The sequence below is a fragment of the Trachymyrmex septentrionalis genome, unplaced genomic scaffold, assembly GCF_001594115.1.
Source record: "Trachymyrmex septentrionalis isolate Tsep2-gDNA-1 unplaced genomic scaffold, Tsep1.0 scaffold107, whole genome shotgun sequence".
Lineage (NCBI taxonomy): Eukaryota > Metazoa > Arthropoda > Insecta > Hymenoptera > Formicidae > Trachymyrmex > Trachymyrmex septentrionalis.
Genome location: NW_017304196.1, coordinates 353760 through 372992, shown reverse-complemented (window position 1 = coordinate 372992; position 19233 = coordinate 353760). Strand labels below are relative to the sequence as shown.

The window sequence follows — 19233 nt, the reverse complement described above, 5'->3', positions numbered from 1 at the left end:
GACTCCACGATGAGCGGTATCCTTCCGCAAGGTATAGCTGTGTCCGGCTAGCTCGCCTGGGCTAAATCAGGGCCAAATTATCGTCGCTTAGTGCAGCGATCGGCAATCAATTGATGCAGGCTCCTAGGAGCACGCAAAATCCTAGGGACGGAACGCAAGTCCAGAGAGTTTCGTGAACCGTAAAACGAAGTACGCAGTAAGCGAGGGCCCGTCACAGCTACGCGTCTCCTCGGCTGGTTGCCGCTCTCGTCACGCGGATATCACCCTGGTTTGCACTGGCTTCGCCGTCGGAACGGAGCAAACGTGAACACACTCGCGTGCGGATTAGCTTATTATGGTTGTTCGCGCGCGGCAAATGACGGAAGACGCGAACGCGAACACGTTTCTGCCGTGACGCGGAACGGAGCGAACTGGCGCCTGTAAATTGGCGTTTCGCGGGAACGCCGACGGCCGAGGCGATGGGCGCCACGCCGCGCTGCTATTCTCGTCACCGATTGGTCGGGGCCCGCAGCACAGCTGGCGCTCAGCTGATCCACCGTACGCACACCTACTCGCGTGCAAGTCAGTGCAAGTGTGCAGTGGTGCGCAGAGCAATACACGACGATTGCATCGCGGCCGCCGCGGGAAATGTGCGCGCGTAAATCGCCATACATAAATCGGCGCGGTTGGCGCGGCGCGACGCGACGCGGGCTTTTCCTACTTCCGTAGGCCGTAGGAGGCCGTACCAAACGAGAGACTTGTGTCTTGCCACGTATCCAACGCGCCATTAGTGCCATTACCTGCCTACGCCTCGAGAATGTCGAGGTGGTTTTCACACTTTTTCCGCGCAAATTCATCAAATTATCACGCGCCTACGACACTGACAATGTATACCTCACGTGTTATGCGATCGACAAGAAAATTGCAGATATCTTTCTTTTTAAACAGATGTGCAACAATGGAATGTCTATAAAATAGTGAGATATAAACAGTGAGAAAAGCAGTCCAAATTAAATACACAGAATACAAACGAATATAATAACATTACATCAATATTATAATTTTCCGCTCAGTAATATAAATGTAATAATATAAAATAACACGTGTATGTACAATGTTATAGTATTGACGATAAGATTACGTGTCGGATTGTGTTTTGCAGAACGTTAATTATATACTTTGGTTCCAGTCTGTGTATATGTATATTGTATCATGATTTCAGGATTCAAACTTCAACACTTTTTATTTTAATAAATATATAATAGTTAATATATATATATATATATCTTGTCTAGTTATCTTGTCTTTCGTAGATTGACACAGATGTATAAATTGAAAGAAATATTTATAAGGAGAAATATTATACATCACGTTATAAACAAAGTCATAATTTATTCGCGAAAGTAATGCTTTCTCCTTATCGTTTATTATAAATCGTCAAGATACGTCAGCAAATTTATTATCTATTATTTCTTAACGTCTTAAATTATTTATTAATCCTTAAGACAAGACACGTTTGAATTTAGCGCGTTACGATGTCTGCTGTTTTACCTACAGGTGCTTTAGATTTTCAAAAAGCGATCGCGATACGGCGCACTTGTGATTGAGTCGTCTCGCGAGAAATCTAGTCGTCTAGATTTCAAGTTGTTCAAGTTGCTCCAAGTTGCTCCGATAATGCACTTGGAATTTACACTCGCAAGTCTTACATTAGTGTGCGTATAATCTACACGCATCTATATATGTATTACACGGAGAATAGCGGAGAAACCGATGATGAGAGGAGCGGAATAAGATAGAATTGACGTGACTTTTCGCAATTTTACTTCCAGGAGAATATCTTCTACTTCTTCTTCTTCTTGTATTGAGCAAGCAATCACACGTCAGACGCAACATACGCGCGATTTATTTATTAATTAAAATACTTAATTTAAAGCAGTAAAGGTACGTGTTACTGTCTCTGAGATTGCATGTCATTTTCTCATAATCTTTATATTTCCTAATAATAAGTAAATAATAAAAAAAAAAAACATTTTTTACAGACTTTCTCTATAATGGTTCGCATATGAAAGTCGCGTATGAAAAGTTTTACTGCTATTTAATTGATAATGAAAGCAATTCTTGACACAGTGCGATTAAATTTCATGCGTTGCGTAAGAAAAAAGTAAAGAAAAAATATAACGTAGCTAGCAAATCTTGAGTTTACGACAAAGGGAAACTGGATGAAACTGATACACAACTGACAAAGAAGGAAATCTGGGGAATTGAATGGAGCTCGGGTGGCGCGGGGCGGCCATGCGAGTTGCACGGCCCTGGTTTTCTGGAAATCGTCAGCGGTCCGGAGTCCGGGGCCATTAAACGCGTTATATGAGTGTCTTGCAATTTGATCCTGCGGCGCTCACTGGCCTCACTGCTCAGCTCAGTTCGGTCAGGTTCGATGGACGGTGCAGTGCCCTGATCGAATTGGAGAGTAATTTACGCGAATTCCTGGGCATCCGGGTCTCTGACGTCTCTCTGTCCGGTCCGGCGGTCCAGACCTCCTGGGTTCCTTCCCACGCCCGATGCCACCGTTGTCTTTCCGTTCCCGTTGTCGCGCAGCATCCGACACACACTCGTCTGACTCGTCGAGCCGACGGTCGACGGTCGACGGTCATCAGGAAGACGGTGTTCACGGTGTGCGTGCACACAGCATTGTCTTGCCGATTCTTCGGTGAGTAAATCAGAGTAAACGAGACGTATTGCACGCGTGGTCGTGATCGTCATCGCGATCGTTAATTCGTGAATATTGTGATCGACGAGCGCGAACGCTGACCTAATCCCGATCGTGAGTGCGATGAGTGCGATGAATGCGAGTGTCAACGAGTGGACGGTGTCGGTGAATTCGTAAAAGAACAAAATCTTGTTTCCGTTAATTACAAATTCGTATACAACTTGATTAACACATGCTCCATTTATTAGAAATCTTGAAATAATTTTTACACTCTTATACATGCAACACACTGAGTAATATTCTATAAAATATCAACAATTTTAAAGACACTTTACTATGTTTACTATTGTGATTTGGAGATTAGAAATAACACTAAAGAGATGCTATATTTTTGCAGAGTAAATAAATGCAAGTTTTTGAGTAATGCAAGGCATGATGCCAGTTAAGACAAAATCACGTGTTACTGAAAATATGGGGGTCACAGGTGGACTGGTGGATGCCCGTGCCAAGCAAGTTTTAAGAGAGGCTGTAGATGCAGTTGTCAATAGCTTTGCAAAACACAGTCAAGGTTATGGCAGAGGTATATTATAAAGAAATCTTTCCTATTATTAGTTTAATTTTATTAATTGTTTGATTACTTTTAATTTTGTATACTTTTGTATATATATATATATATTTTTTTTTCTTATATATATACAGTAAATGTCGTAGAAGCATTGCAAGAATTTTGGCAGATGAAACAAGCTAGAGGAACAGAATTGAGAAATGGTGCATTAGTTATTTATGAATCTGTTCCTGGTGCCAATCCACCTTATGTTTGTTATGTAACACTTCCTGGAGGATCGTGTTTCGGGAGTTTTCAAAACTGTCCCACAAAGGCAGAAGCACGTAGATCGGCTGCAAAAATTGCACTGATGAATTCTGTATTCAATGAACATCCATCGCGAAAGATTACTGATGATTTTATTGAAAAAGCTGTTGCAGAGGCAAGGGCTAGTTTTGCCAAACCTTCAGCAACGTCCAACGGAGTTGGTAGCCAAGCACAAGTAAATAAAATATGAAAAGTTATTTATTACATTGAATTAGGAACAATGCTTAAATGCATGTGCTTTCAGGGAAGCGGTGATGAGAAAGAAGATCCAAATACAGGTATAGGTGCGTTCCGTTTTATGTTGGAATGCAATCGTGGAAGAACAATGTTGGAATTCCAAGAGTTAATGACAGTTTTCCAATTGCTTCATTGGAATGGCTCTTTAAAAGCCATGAGAGAGAGGCAGTGCAGCAGGCAGGAAGTAGTCGCTCATTATAGTCATCGAGCATTAGACGACGATATGCGTAGCCAAATGGCATTAGACTGGGTTGCTAGAGAACACGAAAGTGGTGGTGGGATCGTGGCAATGGAATTGGCCTTAGCCGAGCGTGAACTTGAAACTGCGCGATTAGCGGGACGAGAACTTAGATTTCCAAAAGAAAAGAAAGATATACTAATGCTCGCACATGCGCAGGTTTGTCCGCAGTGAATTCTAATGTGAACGTCACTAAAATAAATAATGTACAAGACTGGTCTTTTGCAAGGAATAAGTTTTGAAAGAAAAGACAAAAAATAGTTTTTTTTTTTTTTAAGATTATTTTATAAAGACCGTTTTACTTAATTTTTTTTAGGACGTAACTTTATGGCAACGAAAACAACTTCCGTCCTTTTTATAAAGCGTATCTTTTCATAGAGCTTTTTTTTTATAAAGCATTTCTGGTGATAATAGATCTTAAATGGGATATTTTGAATTATATAGAAATACTAAGTATATATAAATATCATCATTAAGCATCATAAAGATATACTGTGTGCACACAATATAGAACACTCGCATTTTTATATATTACATTTTACTAGTATGTGTATATATTTTGGGACGCAAGGCTTTGTCTTCCATTATCTATATTTCGTAAGATTTCTGCTTAATCATCAGAGTAGTTTGTCGAAGATCGACAGATATAATTTCGCAATGTATTTGGAATTGAAAAAGGGTATGAAATGTGTGTGTGTGCGCGCGCGCGCGCGTGTGATATTCACAATAATAACTATAAACTATAAATTAACAGCATTTTTAAGATAAAAATTTTAAGATAACGATCAAACAAATAGGGCAGATATATATATATATATATAAATGATGTAATTCATTTTTATGATTTATAAGAATGCTGGGAATATAAATTTTATAAACAACTTATGTTATGAGATATAAACAAAAACAAACTATTAGTATACCATAATATATGATATGATATCCATTGGCTGAAAAAATTTTTTACCTAATATTTTGCAAGTTGGACGCTTGCTTTTATATCAATATATCACGCTTGTTGAAGATATACTCTGAAATATATCATTTTAATACTCATTCATATTGCTGTTATAAATTAGTATGTTTTATATATGACAATTTGAAAGTGAATATATCATTTTCAATTGAATAGGACAATATAATAATTGTTTTATAAATAGTTTATTATTATTAAATAATGATACATCTTTTTAATGAATTTATTACAACATACCAATAAAATGGAACCCATGTATCCTTCCTATTCAGTAGTACTAAGGTTTTTTCGATACATTATCCTTTTTCTCCATCGCTGTTTCTACAATTTCTTCTTGCATAGGATGGGCCAATACTTTATCTATAATTCCAAACTCTTTAGCTTGTGTTGGGCTCATAAAATTATCTCTCTCCATACTCTTTGCTGCAATATGATTTTTATAAAAGAAATTTTATATGGTAAAGCTTAGATATGATATGGTAGGCATACCTATTTCTTCTAAATTCTGTCCAGTATGTTTTACATATAGTTCATTGATCTGTTGCTTGAGTTTCAGAATTTCTGTAGCTTGTATCTGAATATCTGTAGCTTGTCCTTGTACACCTCCTGATGGTTGATGTATCATGATTCTAGCATTTGGTAAAGAATGACGCATACCTTTGGTTCCAGCTGCTAAAAGTAGACTTGCCATAGAACATGCTTGACCTACACACCATGTAGAAATAGGTGGAAGAACATATTGCATAGTGTCATATATTCCAAGTCCTGCTGTTACACTTCCACCAGGTGAATTAATATATAAGTGAATCGGATTTTTACTGCTTTCCGACTGAAGAAAAAGAAGTTGAGCAATTACTGCAGAAGCTACAACATCTGTGACCTATAAAGACGATTGACTTTATTTCTATAAAATTATAAATTAATGTGTAAATAGGACAATAAAAAAGTTGTGCATCGTACTGGACCCATAAGACAAATAATCCTTTCTTTTAGGAGACGCGAATAAATGTCATATGCACGTTCACCGCGTCCACTTTGTTCTACTACAATTGGAACAAAGTTTAAATATCTACTGCTTACTTTGTGTCCATAATTCTGTTAAAGAAAGAAAAAAAGGAGGCTGATTTAATTTGTCAATTTTCACAAAGAGATTATTTCAAAATAATCATTTTTTGCGTTGAATATATTTTTATATTTATAAAAATACTCACCGTGATACGTAGTAACCTATGTACTTTTTGCAACATTATGGCAGAATGGTAGCACAATAATTATTTAGAAAGGAATGTTTCCTAATAAGAGAATTCATGTAATGAGATATTGCGGCAATTACAATATCTCTGAGTAAAGACAAATAACTTATTAAGAAATATAAAAACTCCACAAATATCAAATATAACCTATATTCCAAACATACACTAGTAAAGATACTAAATAAATTCTAAGAGATGTTCGTTAAGAGATCGTTAGGAGATCGTACAAAAGTGTAAGAGAAAAAACTCTTTCATGCCTATTAATTTGCTTCTTCTTCTTATCAGATATAAATTACTATTTGTTTCGTACAGGTTATGTATTTTACATTTCTCAAAATACGCTCTCCTCCTCCTTCAATTGTATCAGAAAAAAACCTGAGAAGGATCACATTCAAGCTAAATTGAGAATATTGCATCACCAGCGCACTCTTCAGGTGCATCTTATCATTGTGTAACAGTTGGCATGAAGCAATTGGAGAGCCAGTAACCTTTTGTTTCATCGAACGCGATTGGTCAGTCAAAGGCCGATTAAGCTAACTGGCGTTGATGAAACTGGCCTTAAGTGAATATGTTTTGTAGTTTACATCCACTTCTTCAGAGGGCAGTAAGTGCGAGGGGTATTTTGCGATTACAAGAAAAAGGCCCTCGTGTTCTCTCTCAAGTTTCTCTTTGTATAGTACATTTACATATATATATATATTGCATCGTTCCTTATCACTCTCCGATATCATAATTCTTATGTTGGAACACTTAAAAGTTTCTAATACAAATGATTCGCAATTGTGACACACTATCTTTTACGAATAATTACAGGTTACTATTATTTTTTTTTTAAATATTTTTCCTTTAATATATTAATTTTCTTTTTGAAAAGTAGCATAATAGCACTATATGCAGAATCAGGATTTAAAAATTTTGTATATTATTTTTTATTATTTTTTTTTTCTTCAAATATCAATTTTTTTTCTTTTTCAGAAATAGATATATTTCATATAGGAAAAGATGGAATAAGAAACGTAGAAACGTATGTCCAAAGTCAAAAGCAGTGACAAAAGTTACATGTCCTATTCCACTTCAAGCATATAATTCTAGAGTGAAATTGTTTCAGTCTAGATGTAAAATACGAAAGGGAAATCGTACTACGGCAAAAATTTCCAAATATTCTATTTTAGAAAGCAAGGATACAGGACAGGATATGTGTTACAAAATTCTAAGTACAGATATTGGACTTACAGAATGTTATAGAAACGTTAATTTAAATAGCGTTATTCCTGCTTTATCACCAATAATGATATTATTCAAAAACCGGCATAATAAATATAATTATTTTGATAAGTTGAAATGTATAATAGATAAAGATAGAAAACAGTATCCACTCTTAAAATTCAAGCATCAAATTCATGTCCATTCACTACAATCTTTCTTTGGTTTGCTGGTATATGAAAATGTTCCTCTTGAATTATTTGGCACCTTAAAAAATCAAAAAGTTTTGAAGAAAATAATATCTCGTCTCTTAAAGACAGTTCCAAATCAAATATTAATAACGAGTGCTTTCAAAAGAACTGTACGAAAAACAGTTGTCACTGGGGCTTCGCTAGTTGTCGAACTATTATTCAGGAAGTTGGATGTATGTTTGAAAGTTTAAAAAAATTATAAAAAATTTTGATCTTGTTAAGACCATTGTCATTTTTTTTATCAATTTCATAAAATTTTCCAATATTTTCTGCATTATTTTCTTTTCTAGATTTCCAAAATTAATTGGTTACATTCAGTTGATGATGTAACAATACAATGGATAATTATACTGAAGCTATTACATTGGTTTTTTGCACAATATATCATAAAGATTTTACATAAATATGTGGTCTTGATAGCAATTAGAAAGAAATGGGTTTACATCATAAAAGATGATTGGTGCAATATGCAAAATGAATATATAAAAGAAAAGGAGAAATCTGGTAGTCTTGTGCCATATATGACGTCAAATAAGAAACGAATTACTGGGACATATAAATTTATTCCAAGTTCTTCTGGTTTGAGACCATTATATTTGACAAAGTACATAAAAATTTGTTCTAACATTCCTTCAATGTTGTTCCCTCATGCTACAAATAAATATAAATATTAATGAAGTGTTGTGTGTGTGTGTATGTGTGTGTGTGTATATATGTATACATATATATTTACAATTTTAGGCATGATACTAAAGTAAAGTATGATAAAATTGATGTTATTTTAAGATTTCTTCAACAATTATATATCACATACTTTAATGAAAATGGGATTCCAACTATAGCAGGCTGCAAACATGCAATTCGAAGTTTTTTAACACCAAGATCTGAGAATCATTTATATTTTGTTCAATGTGATATTAAAGATGCATTTGGTTCGATATTACAAGGTATATTATTTAATTTATTGTTTATCACATTTAATACATTTGTTATCAAGTATTTTATTAATCTGTTTTAGAAAAATTATATAATATTATTCATATGTATTGTCGAGAACTAGAAGGTTATATTGCTGTACAACTTTGTACCCTAAACAAACCTAAGAAAAGGCGAAATAAGATATACAAATATACAGTGCAGATTATATCTAATCACCTGAAAAAATTAATATCGAAACATATAGATCCAAGCATAGAAAAACCCAAAATACTTAAAAAAATATGGGTCACTTCTAAGCTGTATGAATTAATATTTCAACAAAAGGTAAAACAAATATACATGAAAGTAATAATTGCAATTAATATTAAATAATATTTTTATCGTAGGTTAAATTAAATGGTCAAATACGTTCAATAAAAGCTGGTGTGCCACAAGGTTTATCAGTATCTTCGATTTTATCTGATATATATTATCAACACATGATTAACGACATATTATCTGAATATACGAACAATGGTCTTTTAGTTAAATATGTTGATGATATGTTATATTTTACTGAAAATGAACATCATGCAGCAAAGTAATTTCAATAATCTTGTTTATATTATTAAACATGTATGCGCGCGTGCACATACGCATGCACAAAATAAATTGTAAAATCTTATATATCAATTTTTATTTAGGTTTCTGGAAATAATTGGGAATGGCATACCTGAATATGGTGTAAAATTTAATCCACATAAAACACGAACAAATGTAGGAATGCCTTGTGCACCCGTAGAAATAAAATTTTTAAGGTGGAAAGTACCAATGTTTAATGTCGGACCTCACAAAATGTTATAACTGTGTTGTCAGTATTTATTCTAAACTTTCCTTAGTTAAAACATATTGCAACCAATCATTTATATTGTACATATTATTATATTTTAAATTTAAATACGCAATATCAGCTTACGAACAGTTAATTTTTCGTTAATTTTTCGCTGATCGCAACATTGTAAAATATGACACTGATGTACGTACGATCTTGAAAGAGAATAAATAAATAATATTAAAAATAAAAATTGTATTGCTCAATTACTCATTTATAAATTATCAATATAATCATTCTTCCCTGATTTGATTTTTTTTCTATGAATCAACATATGTACGCCTCGTGTATTAAACGCATAATTAATTAGAAATTTCGCGTAAAATTATTTTAAAACCGCCTAAAAGGCCGTTTTAAATCTTTAGTTATATACGATAAATAGCGTGTGCGTGTGTGTGTGTGTGTGTGTGTGTGTATTTGACTGAAGGTTTAAAACAGTTTTTTAGATGATTTTAAGATAATATTCTTGTATATATATGTATATGTATGTATCAAGATTTTATATACATACATTATACGTATATATGTAATTAGAATATGTGTCTTACCGTAGAGAAAGTATCCATAGATATGACAAACATTTTTCCTGCCGTTAATACACAAGGTTCTCGTGTCTTCATTAACATAAAAATTAAAATTTTCCTTGTTCGAGACGAAGTTTGATACCATGCTATATTCATTCTGCAAACAAAATACAATATTTTATATTATTTTTAGAGCATATTTTGAAAGTTAATTTTTAGTTAGTAGAATTTTTGTTTTTTTTTTTATTTAGTTTGAAAATAAGTACAAATGGATTTTGATCGTTTTATCAGATAAGTGTTTTATCAAGGATTTTATTAAATTTATTACAAAATTTTTTATATTGCTTTATAAGTTTGCTTTTATAATGTATATATATATATATATTATTAATATGTTAGATATATGTTCTACAAAAGTACATTTAAGATTTTCTAAAAAATAAAACTGAATTTATACATACAAACTAGTATGAATATATGTGCTATGGTCGATTAGACGTTGCGCTTGAAAACTCTCGAAAAATAGATGCACTAACAATGCGCATGAAAATGTTATTTGCCTTAAACACTCTTCTGGTTTGTCCATATTTGAAACTGCCTGAGAAGATTGAATGTTGTAATTATAAAAGAACAAGTAATATTTTTGATTTTAAATCTTTTTATAATTAACATTACTAAATTAGTTATTAAAGTACTTTAATTTTTTAATAACATTAAGATAGATCTTGAAGTAATGATTAAGCAATTAATTTTACATATTAATAATTTATTAATATGTAAATTGTAATTCATTAATATTAATTCATGCAATAACATTATTATAAGAACGAATGATTTAGTTGACATACCGTAACACCTGTCATACTTATAATAAGCATATTGAAACCTGCTACTACAAGGAACATTTGACTAAATACTGCTTCAATGAGACTGGCAAATCTTTTATGTAAATTAAAACATAATATTTTAATTAAGTGTTATTTATGTACGTGTATTTATCTAGGAATATGCGTCATATAATTATATGAATACAATGAATATACAATATTGTTTGAGTATATATAATATTGTATATACATTAATGTATAGTAATTGTATATAAATTCAATATAAATAATAATTTATATAAAAATAAATAACTGTATGTACAGATATATATGCAAAAGTAAAATTACATAATATCTATTGTAATAATAATATATATTCTCTATATCACAGCACCTTAAAGCTCTCTTGTGTGCATGAATGCTGCCTACAATATTTTCATACGGTTTATCCTCTGTTATAGATGGATTAAAATTGATTTCTAGATTACCCTCTTTTACTATATTTTCCAGTTGTTGCCTGATGCAATTGATATACAAGTTTTTAAACTACTTCCCAGATAGCAAAGCGTGTCTTAGCAAAATCGCACAAATCTGTGATTGCTTATGATGCTGGCAACTTGTCGTAGATTTGTCTTCAACGATTTCGAATATACCGACATTGTAGTAACATACATACAACAATGTGTATATTAAGGATTGTCAACAGTTTAACAGCAAGATAGCTGCGTCAATGTGTTATCTTGCGTTGCCAGCAATATGATAACATTGTATGATGTTGCATATTGTTACGGTAACATGATGGCAATAGTACGAATTTTGATGACTTTTGATTTTAAAGTTGTCAGCAAATTGCTATCCAATGTTATCGTAAAGGCATCAAGTTGCCAACAAATGAGGACTTAATTATTGCAATTCTGATAGCAACACATACTTAGCAAGCAACATGCCAGTAACAAAATAGACACGTTGCTATCTGGGTTATTCATATAAACTCTCTCAACTCAGATTAAATATGTTTTAAAAATATATGAATAAAATGAGTATGTTATAAGATTATCTTACCCAATAATCATAAATAGTCCGCAAACATGCTGTACTACTATTACATACATTGTATCTGCTGCGATGGCTATGCTCACACAAATGACCGCGGTAGTGTATCCGTGAATTAAGATTGGTAAATAGTATTTTTCCATATCGATATAATACTCAACTTGATGTAATAATAATCGAGTTGTATCATTTGAAGAAGAATCCAGTAACAACGATTGCAATGGTGCTAACATAAATAACACCAATGCAGAATAAAAAGCACCTAAAGATTCAAGTATTCTTAATCATTTTTATCAGTCTTTATTTCTGCTACAAAATAAAAGTCATTTAAATTCTTACTATGTAGAACTTAAAATAGATTTTACTGTAATAAAGAAACATATGATGTGTATATTACTGTTACTATAATATAATCGTTAGAAAAAAAAAAAAATTTTTTAGAAGGAACTTAAAAAATCTTTCATAGGATTTTTTTCTTTATAGCATACTATGCTTACTCGCGTATATGATCGTAAATGTTCGTCCATTTTGTGCGTAATTATTAAGAATCTTGATTTGTGAAGATGTTATTAATAGTTGCCAATCGCATTGTATTTGGTCAAAAAGTGCCCTTATCTAGAATTAAATTTTATCTTAAAGAAGATTTAAATTAAAAATTTTTATTATAACTGAAAATTGTAATTTTTGCTAAATTATTGTATAATAATTATCTAATTGTACACGTAACTTAAATTAGCTCTTTCTCGCATATTTCATAAATTTTAAAAAGATCCAAATGCCTCTGCAAACGGATGTATGCTGAAAATATTTTGACAACTGAAATATATATCGCAACGTGTTTACATACCTCTGTTGCTTTTAATACGCAAGTGATTAATTTTACTCCACATCCTATATCGACTACCAATGGTGAAAGAGAATCGATGAACAAATCGATGTTATCAATGGAGAATAAACCACATATCTATGCTTGAACCGTGAAATTATAAATACGAAGCATACATAGCATTTAAATATTGTATATTAAATTATACAATATACAATATATAAAATATAATGGAATGCAGAACAAAATAGTCATATCCAATAAATAATTTTTCCCAAACAACGTTACAAAATGCGGACATAAGACGTCTTAAAGATGTTGAGACATTTTATTTACAGGACGTTTTTCGAGACATCTTATGTCCGCATTTTGGACATAATGTTGGCTGGGTTTGTTTCTATAAAAAAAGGATTGATAAAATTTTGATCATATGATCATATGATTGTATATCGTAAACTTAACCGTGTTGCATTGTCATACCTTGGCGATAAATTGCGTGCCAGCTAAAGACACTATAATGATAATAATAGCATTGCTACTTCTGTTCGTTTGATATGGCCATTGTCCAACACACGACAGGAGGATTTTATTGATCCTGTAATTCCGTCCTTCGAAGAACTGCATTTCACGCTTATCAATAGAATTGTAGGAGAAGAATATGTTCAGAGAGAATTCACAGGAAGCTTTCATCATTTCATCTTTTCGCATACACCAATTGCCTTTAATAATTCTCTCTGTGAGCGTTTGTTCAGTACCATCGTAAAATTATTTTAATTGCTCGCTTATAGTCGCCGTTTAATCGTCAGACAACTACACAAGCTTCATGTCTCTTCAGTCTAAGCTTTTACTTTGAAATACTTCCCATTGTTTCACGTGACCTCAACATTTCTACGGGTATAACAGATCGAATGTCATATCTTTTAATTACAAGATATGGTGTTCGATCTTATTATCCTTAAATAAATTTTTGTCTGTAACAATTTCTTTCTTTCACTTAATACAACTAATGAAAATTCCGTATTTCTTTATATTCTCGAAATTGCTTCTTTAAACTTATTGAAATGTTTTAATTTATTCTAAGAGTAAAGAATTGAAAAATTTAAGATGATTTGTAACATGCTCTTTCTGTGTATGTGTGTGTGTGTGTGTGTGTGTGTGTGTGTGTGCGTGCGCGTGCGCGCGTGTGTAGGTGTTTATATTAAATATATTAGAAATCAAGAAAGAAAATATCTTTATACAAAAGATAGTAAATATATATAATGTTCTTATAATAATAAAAATATTATGAGAATTTTATTATATATATTCTTAGTCCGCTTATAATTGAATTATAATTTAAAGTGAGATAAAAGGAAGTAAAATATATGTTTGATATTTAGCGAAAGTGAGATGAAGGGAAGTTCTAGTGCAATAATAAAGAACAAACTTAATTATTATAATTTAACTGTATTATTATTTATTATATTATTTATTATATTATTTATTATATTATTTATTATACTCCAACTGTATAAACAAGATTAAAACATCATCATATGATTAATTGTATTAAACTTGCACTGTACTCACATCATAATGCGCGAAACCTGTCACGTTCAAGGTATAGTCTATTCGAGTCAGATGGAAGAATCACGGTGGAAAAAACTACCATAATTCTTCCACCACCATGATTCAAATTATGCAGTTTTTTTTTTAAATTTTGGAAACGAAATAGGATATTCTCTTGTTCATCTCATTCATCTGTTAGCTGTTATGTATCTAAGGCCTTTCTAGACACGCGCACTTTTGCAAATGTCCCGTACATTTTAAATGTCACAGCATTAATTTATATAATATTTATATTTTTATTATTTTTTATTTCACGTGACAGGGACGAAAAAGAAGCGTTTCGTCGTTATTATGCGAATTTCGCGACTTATACCTTAAACGTGACACGTATCATGCGAAGACGCTTCGTGCGTTATGATGTGAGTATAGCGCAAGTTTAATACAATTAACCAATATGGTGTTTTAATCTTGTTTATACAAAAATATATATTGTATATTATATATCTCACACGCATATAATATATTGAATTGAATATGCAGAAGCAGTTTGATACTTCTACTGAAGACGATTTTTCATCGGATCTTGATCTACCAAATCCAAAGTAATATTTGCTTTTAATCATGATCCACACATTTATATCTTATAAAAACTGTATAATTACTGATTTTATATCTTTCAAGAGTAACACAATCTTATCGAAAATTGAGACTTGCTTGTCAACTATCAAAAAACGAAAAAAACGATCAATCAAATCTCAAATTATCATCAACATCATTACATCAAGATCCAGTTACTAATAATCGATTTACTGAAACAAAATTATGTAAGTGATGTAAGTGTTAATAAAATCTAAATATTTAAGTTCTAAATATTTAATAAAAAAGGACAAAAAAAAGATAAAATGATATTTAATAAAAATGTTTTGTATGAAACAATTTTAACAAAATTATTCAAACTTGTTATTATACATTTTTTACATTCATATTATTTTGTGGAGATAAATTTTAGTTACTGGAGAAGTTGACCACGTTGCTACACCACAACGTATCTCAAATATTGAATCTTCTGCATCATATGTCTGTCTGAAAAGATATGAGGTAAAGGTATGAGGCGTAATACGAAGTAATTATAAATTATAGAATGTTTTGGATTAATCTTTTTTTGTATCAACAGTATGTTGATATTAGGGACATTGTCATTTGTAATTGTCAGTTAAAATCTAATTTTAATCATCTAGGATGTAATATATTTTTAATGCATTTAAATTTATAAAAATCCTATGTTTAGCGTCTTATAAAGAAATTCTGGATTAATATAAATTTATTCTCTGATATTATAATGAAGGTATGAATTTAAAGATACATTATTATTTTTGGGGGGACGAACGTTTTTGCATAGCCACAAGGAGTAATCGTCAAAGGAAAGCAGTCGAGTGATGGTGAAAAATTTGAACGGAAAAATAAATTTAACGAAAAAATTTGGTAATTTGAAAAGTAAAACCAATTATATATTTTTATTCATAGTTGCTTAATGTTTTGAGGCACAAGTTTTAATTGTATTTATTGCCTATCTTGTTGATAACAGGAAGCAAAGCAGTACACCACGGATAGTAAGGGCTATTCGACAGAACAGCAAGAAACGTGAGTTAGTCAGAAATAATAATGGAATCGATATCGAATCGATATCAATTCGATGTCGAAAGCATTAAATCGATGTCGATTCCATTATTATTTCTGACTGGGTAATTGTTAAAGCTAGATTTCTTTAGAGATCAATTTAGAAAGGAAGAAGGAGAGGGAAAAGAAGGGGGAGAGGGAGAGAGAGAGAGAGAGAGAGAGAGAGAGAGAGAGAGAGAAGTTATGGAATAATTTATTTTTAATCGATCCAGAAGTAAATTGATTGGTAATGATCATTATATCTCCTATGCACAGGTAACAGTAAAAGCAGCGTTATTGTGCTTTATCATGGTAGATTTAATATTCCTCAATCATCTTCAAACGCTCTAGTGCAACTTCCGAAATCCAATCAAATAGTAAAAACTTCACACGTACCGAGATCGGAAGTTATAAATTGTCCGTCACCTGATAAGTAAGTAAATAATATCAATACAGTGGAAAAGATTTTTTTTAATTTTGATTAAAAAAACAGAAATATTTAACTATGATATAAATTAATTTTACTCGAAAAATATGTTGAAAAAGGTCAAAAATCATAGAGACTCCGGAAACTCTGTCTCCGAGATATTCACTACGAAAAAGTCGACGAAAAAATACTTCCAAAAGATATCATATATCAAGGCAACAGCCTTTTTTGAATGTAAACATTTATCACGCGAATCGAGTAGAGCGATTTGTATCTCCGCTACAAAATAGGTGGACATCATTTAAAAGGCAGATAAAAATAAATTCCAAGTATAAGGATTTGGAGTGCACAGCCAAGCTTTCCCAAGATCCTGTCAGGCCGCAATTGAGAACACTTACTTGTCATATCAACGAACACTCAACAAATCAAAGATCACGTAAATGTATTACACAAGAAAGAATTCGGAAAAAGGAATGCTCGCTCGTTGAAGTCGTCACTTCGAAACCTATGGATTGTCATTTAGAGTAAATAATTTGGAGAGTAGATAAATAACAGAATCAGATAGTGGAAATAATATATAATACGACTTGTAGGAAAGCAGAGAATCCAAAAGGTAGAAAGCAATCAGCATCTTGTTCAAATCTAGGCTTGCCGATGAAGCAGATAGAAATTTATCCTAAAAAAACGAGCATTAAATCAACATTCGCGAATGAAGGAAACGAAACGGATAGTCGTAGTCGTGTGTTTCCCTTCCAAGCTACACCCAGTGGTAACCTCAAAATCATTCCGAATCAGGTAAGAAAGATTTCGTTTTAACAAATGTTATAATGAAACCGCTTCAGAAATATCGGTCTCGAAACAGACATAGCATAGTCGTTCTAGGTTGTATTCGAGTCAAAGAAATTCAGCGTTTTAGCTGCTGATCCACGACAAACGAAAGTCGACGTCAAGGCTGAGCTTAATCGATCAGGTAACAACGTTGTTGGCACATCCGTTTTCGACTCTCCGAATCGAACAAGATACATCGATCTCCCGCCTGGCATCACGCCGTCGACAATTGATCAGTTACAGGTAAAATTCAAACTTTTTATTGTTTACTCAAACTAGTTATTGTTTTGACACCGTCTAAAACAGAGCTGGGATTTAGTTACATATTTCGGCCGATTTTCAGCTCGGCTTCTGCCCTTCACTTCACCTACCCGCACGCAAATGCCGCATGCCAGATCGGCATTTAGGCTGCGCGCGGGTTGGTGAAGTGAGGGGCAGGAAACCAAGCTGAAAATCGGCCGAAATGTACAATTAAATCCTAGCTCTGATTAAAAATATTACTTGGTCGACAACAGGCACAGAAAAAATTACCGCATATCGAAGGAAGTTATAGATCACGAACGCAATCAAGTACAAAGTTTTATCCATCAGAAATGGAACAAAACCATTCGGTACAATCAACATCTCATCAACTTCCTCCAATGAACGAAATACCACTTGCCTCGTTAGTTTTCTTAAATTTGAATTGCAAAAATTATTAAATTAAGAACACATTTATACCCATACAGCACAGATCAATTTAACAATATTACAGTAACATAAAGTTGCAGCAAGTGGGTATGCTATGTGGATATAACAATTTTGAAAATTAAAGTTTTTTTTATTTTAACACTAACTATTTTCCTTCTTGGAAAACAGATTGGGATTTACGAATGAACAACCAATTGATTGGAATAATATAATACTTCCAGAAAAGAGTGATTTATATCAAGAATTAGCTATACGCATCACGAACTATAAGTAAGAAAAAAGAGAGGGAGAGAATTTTAAGTAAAATTCTTAAATAAAGAATTTTTTCTCTTTCTATCACATTGCAAATGTTGAATGTTTTAAATAAATAACTTAATCTGATAAATTTTATTTAATAGAGATCAATTTAAATTGTACATGTTTTATTAGCAACAGTTTAAAAACTTAAATTGTATTAAAACAAATATTTCTTTATTTGTTCCGCCAAGGAATGCTGACTGTGTTATCCGAATTGATCACGATGAATTTCACTGCCATCTCCTTGTTCTGCAAAGTTACAGCACATTTTTCGATGAGAAAAACTGCAAGAATATTGATTTATCTGGCGTAAGATCTAAATTGCATTCAAAAACATTTTTTTAAATTGGCTTAAATTTTGGAAAATCTTTATATCAAAGCATTCTTATATAAATATCTTCATATTAACCTAAGAGGTAATAAAATTAGCTTAAAATTCTAAAAATATAATTTGTCATATGCACAAAATGTAGAGTAGTGTGACTTCCAAGGCCTTTTCTATTATTTATGACTGGATGATAAGTCCAATAAATGAAAGTTGTCAGCTTTTACGAAGAGATAATATATTAGAAATTTTCATGGCTGCACAGTATCTGGGTATCAAAGGTGCGAATTTATCTCGTATTTTAAATTTTTAATGTAAAATAGAATGCATTTTTGTTCTTTAAATGTAAAAAGAAATTTAACTAAACATTCATGCGTAATATAAAAAATATAATAAAACAGATTTCTCATTAAAAATATATACATTGTATTTTATAAAGAATTAGAAGAGCAATGTTGGGCATTCATTGACAATGACGAGCTCTTCTCCGAGGATACTGCTTTCTTACTATATTTGGATGCAAAGAAAATCGAGAATACCGCAGTAATGGAACTGATGGTGCCGAGAATTATGAAATTTTTCTTGATGCTTGTTAGCACAAAAGATTTTTTGGAATTGTCAGTGGACGAATTATGCTTATTACTGAAATCTAATTATATTTGCGTTAATAGGTATAATCGATGTCTATAGTATAATCGTTATCAAAT

The 19233-nt window shown here is 32.1% G+C and overlaps 5 protein-coding genes across 9 annotated transcripts in view; 3 read left to right on the top strand and 2 right to left on the bottom strand.

The window, feature by feature from the left end:
- The first annotated feature begins 1521 nt into the window (after nt 1–1521).
- On the top strand, nt 1522–4781 carry LOC108747185 (LIX1-like protein). Its single transcript, XM_018484508.1, has 5 exons — nt 1522–1920; nt 2019–2686; nt 3084–3266; nt 3386–3732; nt 3802–4781. The coding sequence occupies exons 3-5, from the start codon at nt 3110–3112 to the stop codon at nt 4204–4206; spliced, it is 909 nt and encodes a 302-aa protein (XP_018340010.1). The 5' UTR covers nt 1522–1920; nt 2019–2686; nt 3084–3109; the 3' UTR covers nt 4207–4781.
- Nucleotides 4782–4978: 197 nt separating this feature from the next.
- On the bottom strand, nt 4979–6612 carry LOC108747191 (ATP-dependent Clp protease proteolytic subunit). Of its 2 annotated transcripts, XM_018484517.1 has the most exons (6): nt 6489–6612; nt 6220–6348; nt 5969–6103; nt 5498–5888; nt 5246–5431; nt 4979–5063 (listed from the first exon to the last, which is right to left on the bottom strand). In XM_018484517.1, the coding sequence occupies exons 2-5, from the start codon at nt 6253–6255 to the stop codon at nt 5286–5288; spliced, it is 708 nt and encodes a 235-aa protein (XP_018340019.1). In that variant the 5' UTR covers nt 6256–6348; nt 6489–6612; the 3' UTR covers nt 4979–5063; nt 5246–5285. The 2 variants fall into 2 exon arrangements, with proteins under 2 accessions (XP_018340019.1, XP_018340027.1); XM_018484525.1 differs by lacking the exon at nt 6489–6612 and having other exon boundaries at nt 5498–5837; nt 6220–6429.
- A 353-nt stretch (nt 6613–6965) lies between these two features.
- On the top strand, nt 6966–9607 carry LOC108746826 (telomerase reverse transcriptase-like). 3 transcript variants are annotated; one of them, XM_018483820.1, is made up of 7 exons: nt 6966–7074; nt 7237–7888; nt 8006–8319; nt 8502–8662; nt 8734–8978; nt 9041–9234; nt 9338–9607. In XM_018483820.1, the coding sequence occupies exons 1-7, from the start codon at nt 7031–7033 to the stop codon at nt 9495–9497; spliced, it is 1770 nt and encodes a 589-aa protein (XP_018339322.1). In that variant the 5' UTR covers nt 6966–7030; the 3' UTR covers nt 9498–9607. The 3 variants fall into 3 exon arrangements, with proteins under 3 accessions (XP_018339322.1, XP_018339313.1, XP_018339333.1); XM_018483811.1 differs by having other exon boundaries at nt 8457–8662; XM_018483831.1 differs by lacking the exon at nt 9041–9234 and having other exon boundaries at nt 8457–8662; nt 9338–9407.
- A 19-nt stretch (nt 9608–9626) lies between these two features.
- LOC108745906 (odorant receptor 9a-like) lies at nt 9627–14448 on the bottom strand. The gene is made up of 10 exons (XM_018482332.1): nt 14325–14448; nt 13236–13643; nt 12777–12893; nt 12427–12544; nt 11939–12191; nt 11271–11393; nt 10898–10988; nt 10511–10647; nt 10074–10206; nt 9627–9680 (listed from the first exon to the last, which is right to left on the bottom strand). The coding sequence occupies exons 2-10, from the start codon at nt 13461–13463 to the stop codon at nt 9627–9629; spliced, it is 1254 nt and encodes a 417-aa protein (XP_018337834.1). The 5' UTR covers nt 13464–13643; nt 14325–14448.
- Nucleotides 14449–14519: 71 nt separating this feature from the next.
- The window catches only part of LOC108746813, an 8000-nt gene continuing 3286 nt past the window's right edge, over nt 14520–19233 (top strand). The window contains exons 1-15 of one of the 2 annotated variants that reach the window (XM_018483790.1): nt 14520–14722; nt 14844–14905; nt 14985–15127; nt 15313–15407; nt 15703–15785; nt 15889–15944; nt 16236–16392; nt 16506–16910; nt 16980–17181; nt 17269–17457; nt 17730–17878; nt 18073–18174; nt 18393–18510; nt 18675–18807; nt 18966–19197. In XM_018483790.1, coding sequence (XP_018339292.1) covers nt 14696–14722; nt 14844–14905; nt 14985–15127; nt 15313–15407; nt 15703–15785; nt 15889–15944; nt 16236–16392; nt 16506–16910; nt 16980–17181; nt 17269–17457; nt 17730–17878; nt 18073–18174; nt 18393–18510; nt 18675–18807; nt 18966–19197 — 2153 coding nt within the window. In that variant the 5' untranslated portion in view covers nt 14520–14695. The remainder of the gene's footprint in view (nt 14723–14843; nt 14906–14984; nt 15128–15312; nt 15408–15702; nt 15786–15888; nt 15945–16235; nt 16393–16505; nt 16911–16979; nt 17182–17268; nt 17458–17729; nt 17879–18072; nt 18175–18392; nt 18511–18674; nt 18808–18965; nt 19198–19233) is intronic. The other variant, XM_018483799.1, reaches the window with a different exon arrangement.

Coding starts and splice junctions, on each gene's coding strand:
- LOC108747185 (XM_018484508.1), top strand. CDS start 3,110: ATGCAAGGCATGATGCCAGTTAAGACAAAATCACGTGTTACTGAAAAT. Junction 3,267..3,385: donor CAGTCAAGGTTATGGCAGAG/GTATATTATAAA, acceptor ATATATATACAG/TAAATGTCGTAGAAGCATTG. Junction 3,733..3,801: donor GAGTTGGTAGCCAAGCACAA/GTAAATAAAATA, acceptor ATGTGCTTTCAG/GGAAGCGGTGATGAGAAAGA.
- LOC108747191 (XM_018484517.1), bottom strand. CDS start 6,255: ATGTTGCAAAAAGTACATAGGTTACTACGTATCACG. Junction 6,104..6,219: donor ATAGGTTACTACGTATCACG/GTGAGTATTTTT, acceptor TTTCTTTAACAG/AATTATGGACACAAAGTAAG. Junction 5,889..5,968: donor TTATTTGTCTTATGGGTCCA/GTACGATGCACA, acceptor TCGTCTTTATAG/GTCACAGATGTTGTAGCTTC.
- LOC108746826 (XM_018483811.1), top strand. CDS start 7,031: ATGATTCGCAATTGTGACACACTATCTTTTACGAATAATTACAG. Junction 8,320..8,456: donor AGACCATTATATTTGACAAA/GTACATAAAAAT, acceptor TTACAATTTTAG/GCATGATACTAAAGTAAAGT. Junction 9,235..9,337: donor AATGAACATCATGCAGCAAA/GTAATTTCAATA, acceptor ATTTTTATTTAG/GTTTCTGGAAATAATTGGGA.
- LOC108745906 (XM_018482332.1), bottom strand. CDS start 13,463: ATGCGAAAAGATGAAATGATGAAAGCTTCCTGTGAATTCTCTCTGAAC. Junction 12,545..12,776: donor GCGTATTAAAAGCAACAGAG/GTATGTAAACAC, acceptor ATTTAATTCTAG/ATAAGGGCACTTTTTGACCA. Junction 12,192..12,426: donor ATTTACGATCATATACGCGA/GTAAGCATAGTA, acceptor TTGAATCTTTAG/GTGCTTTTTATTCTGCATTG.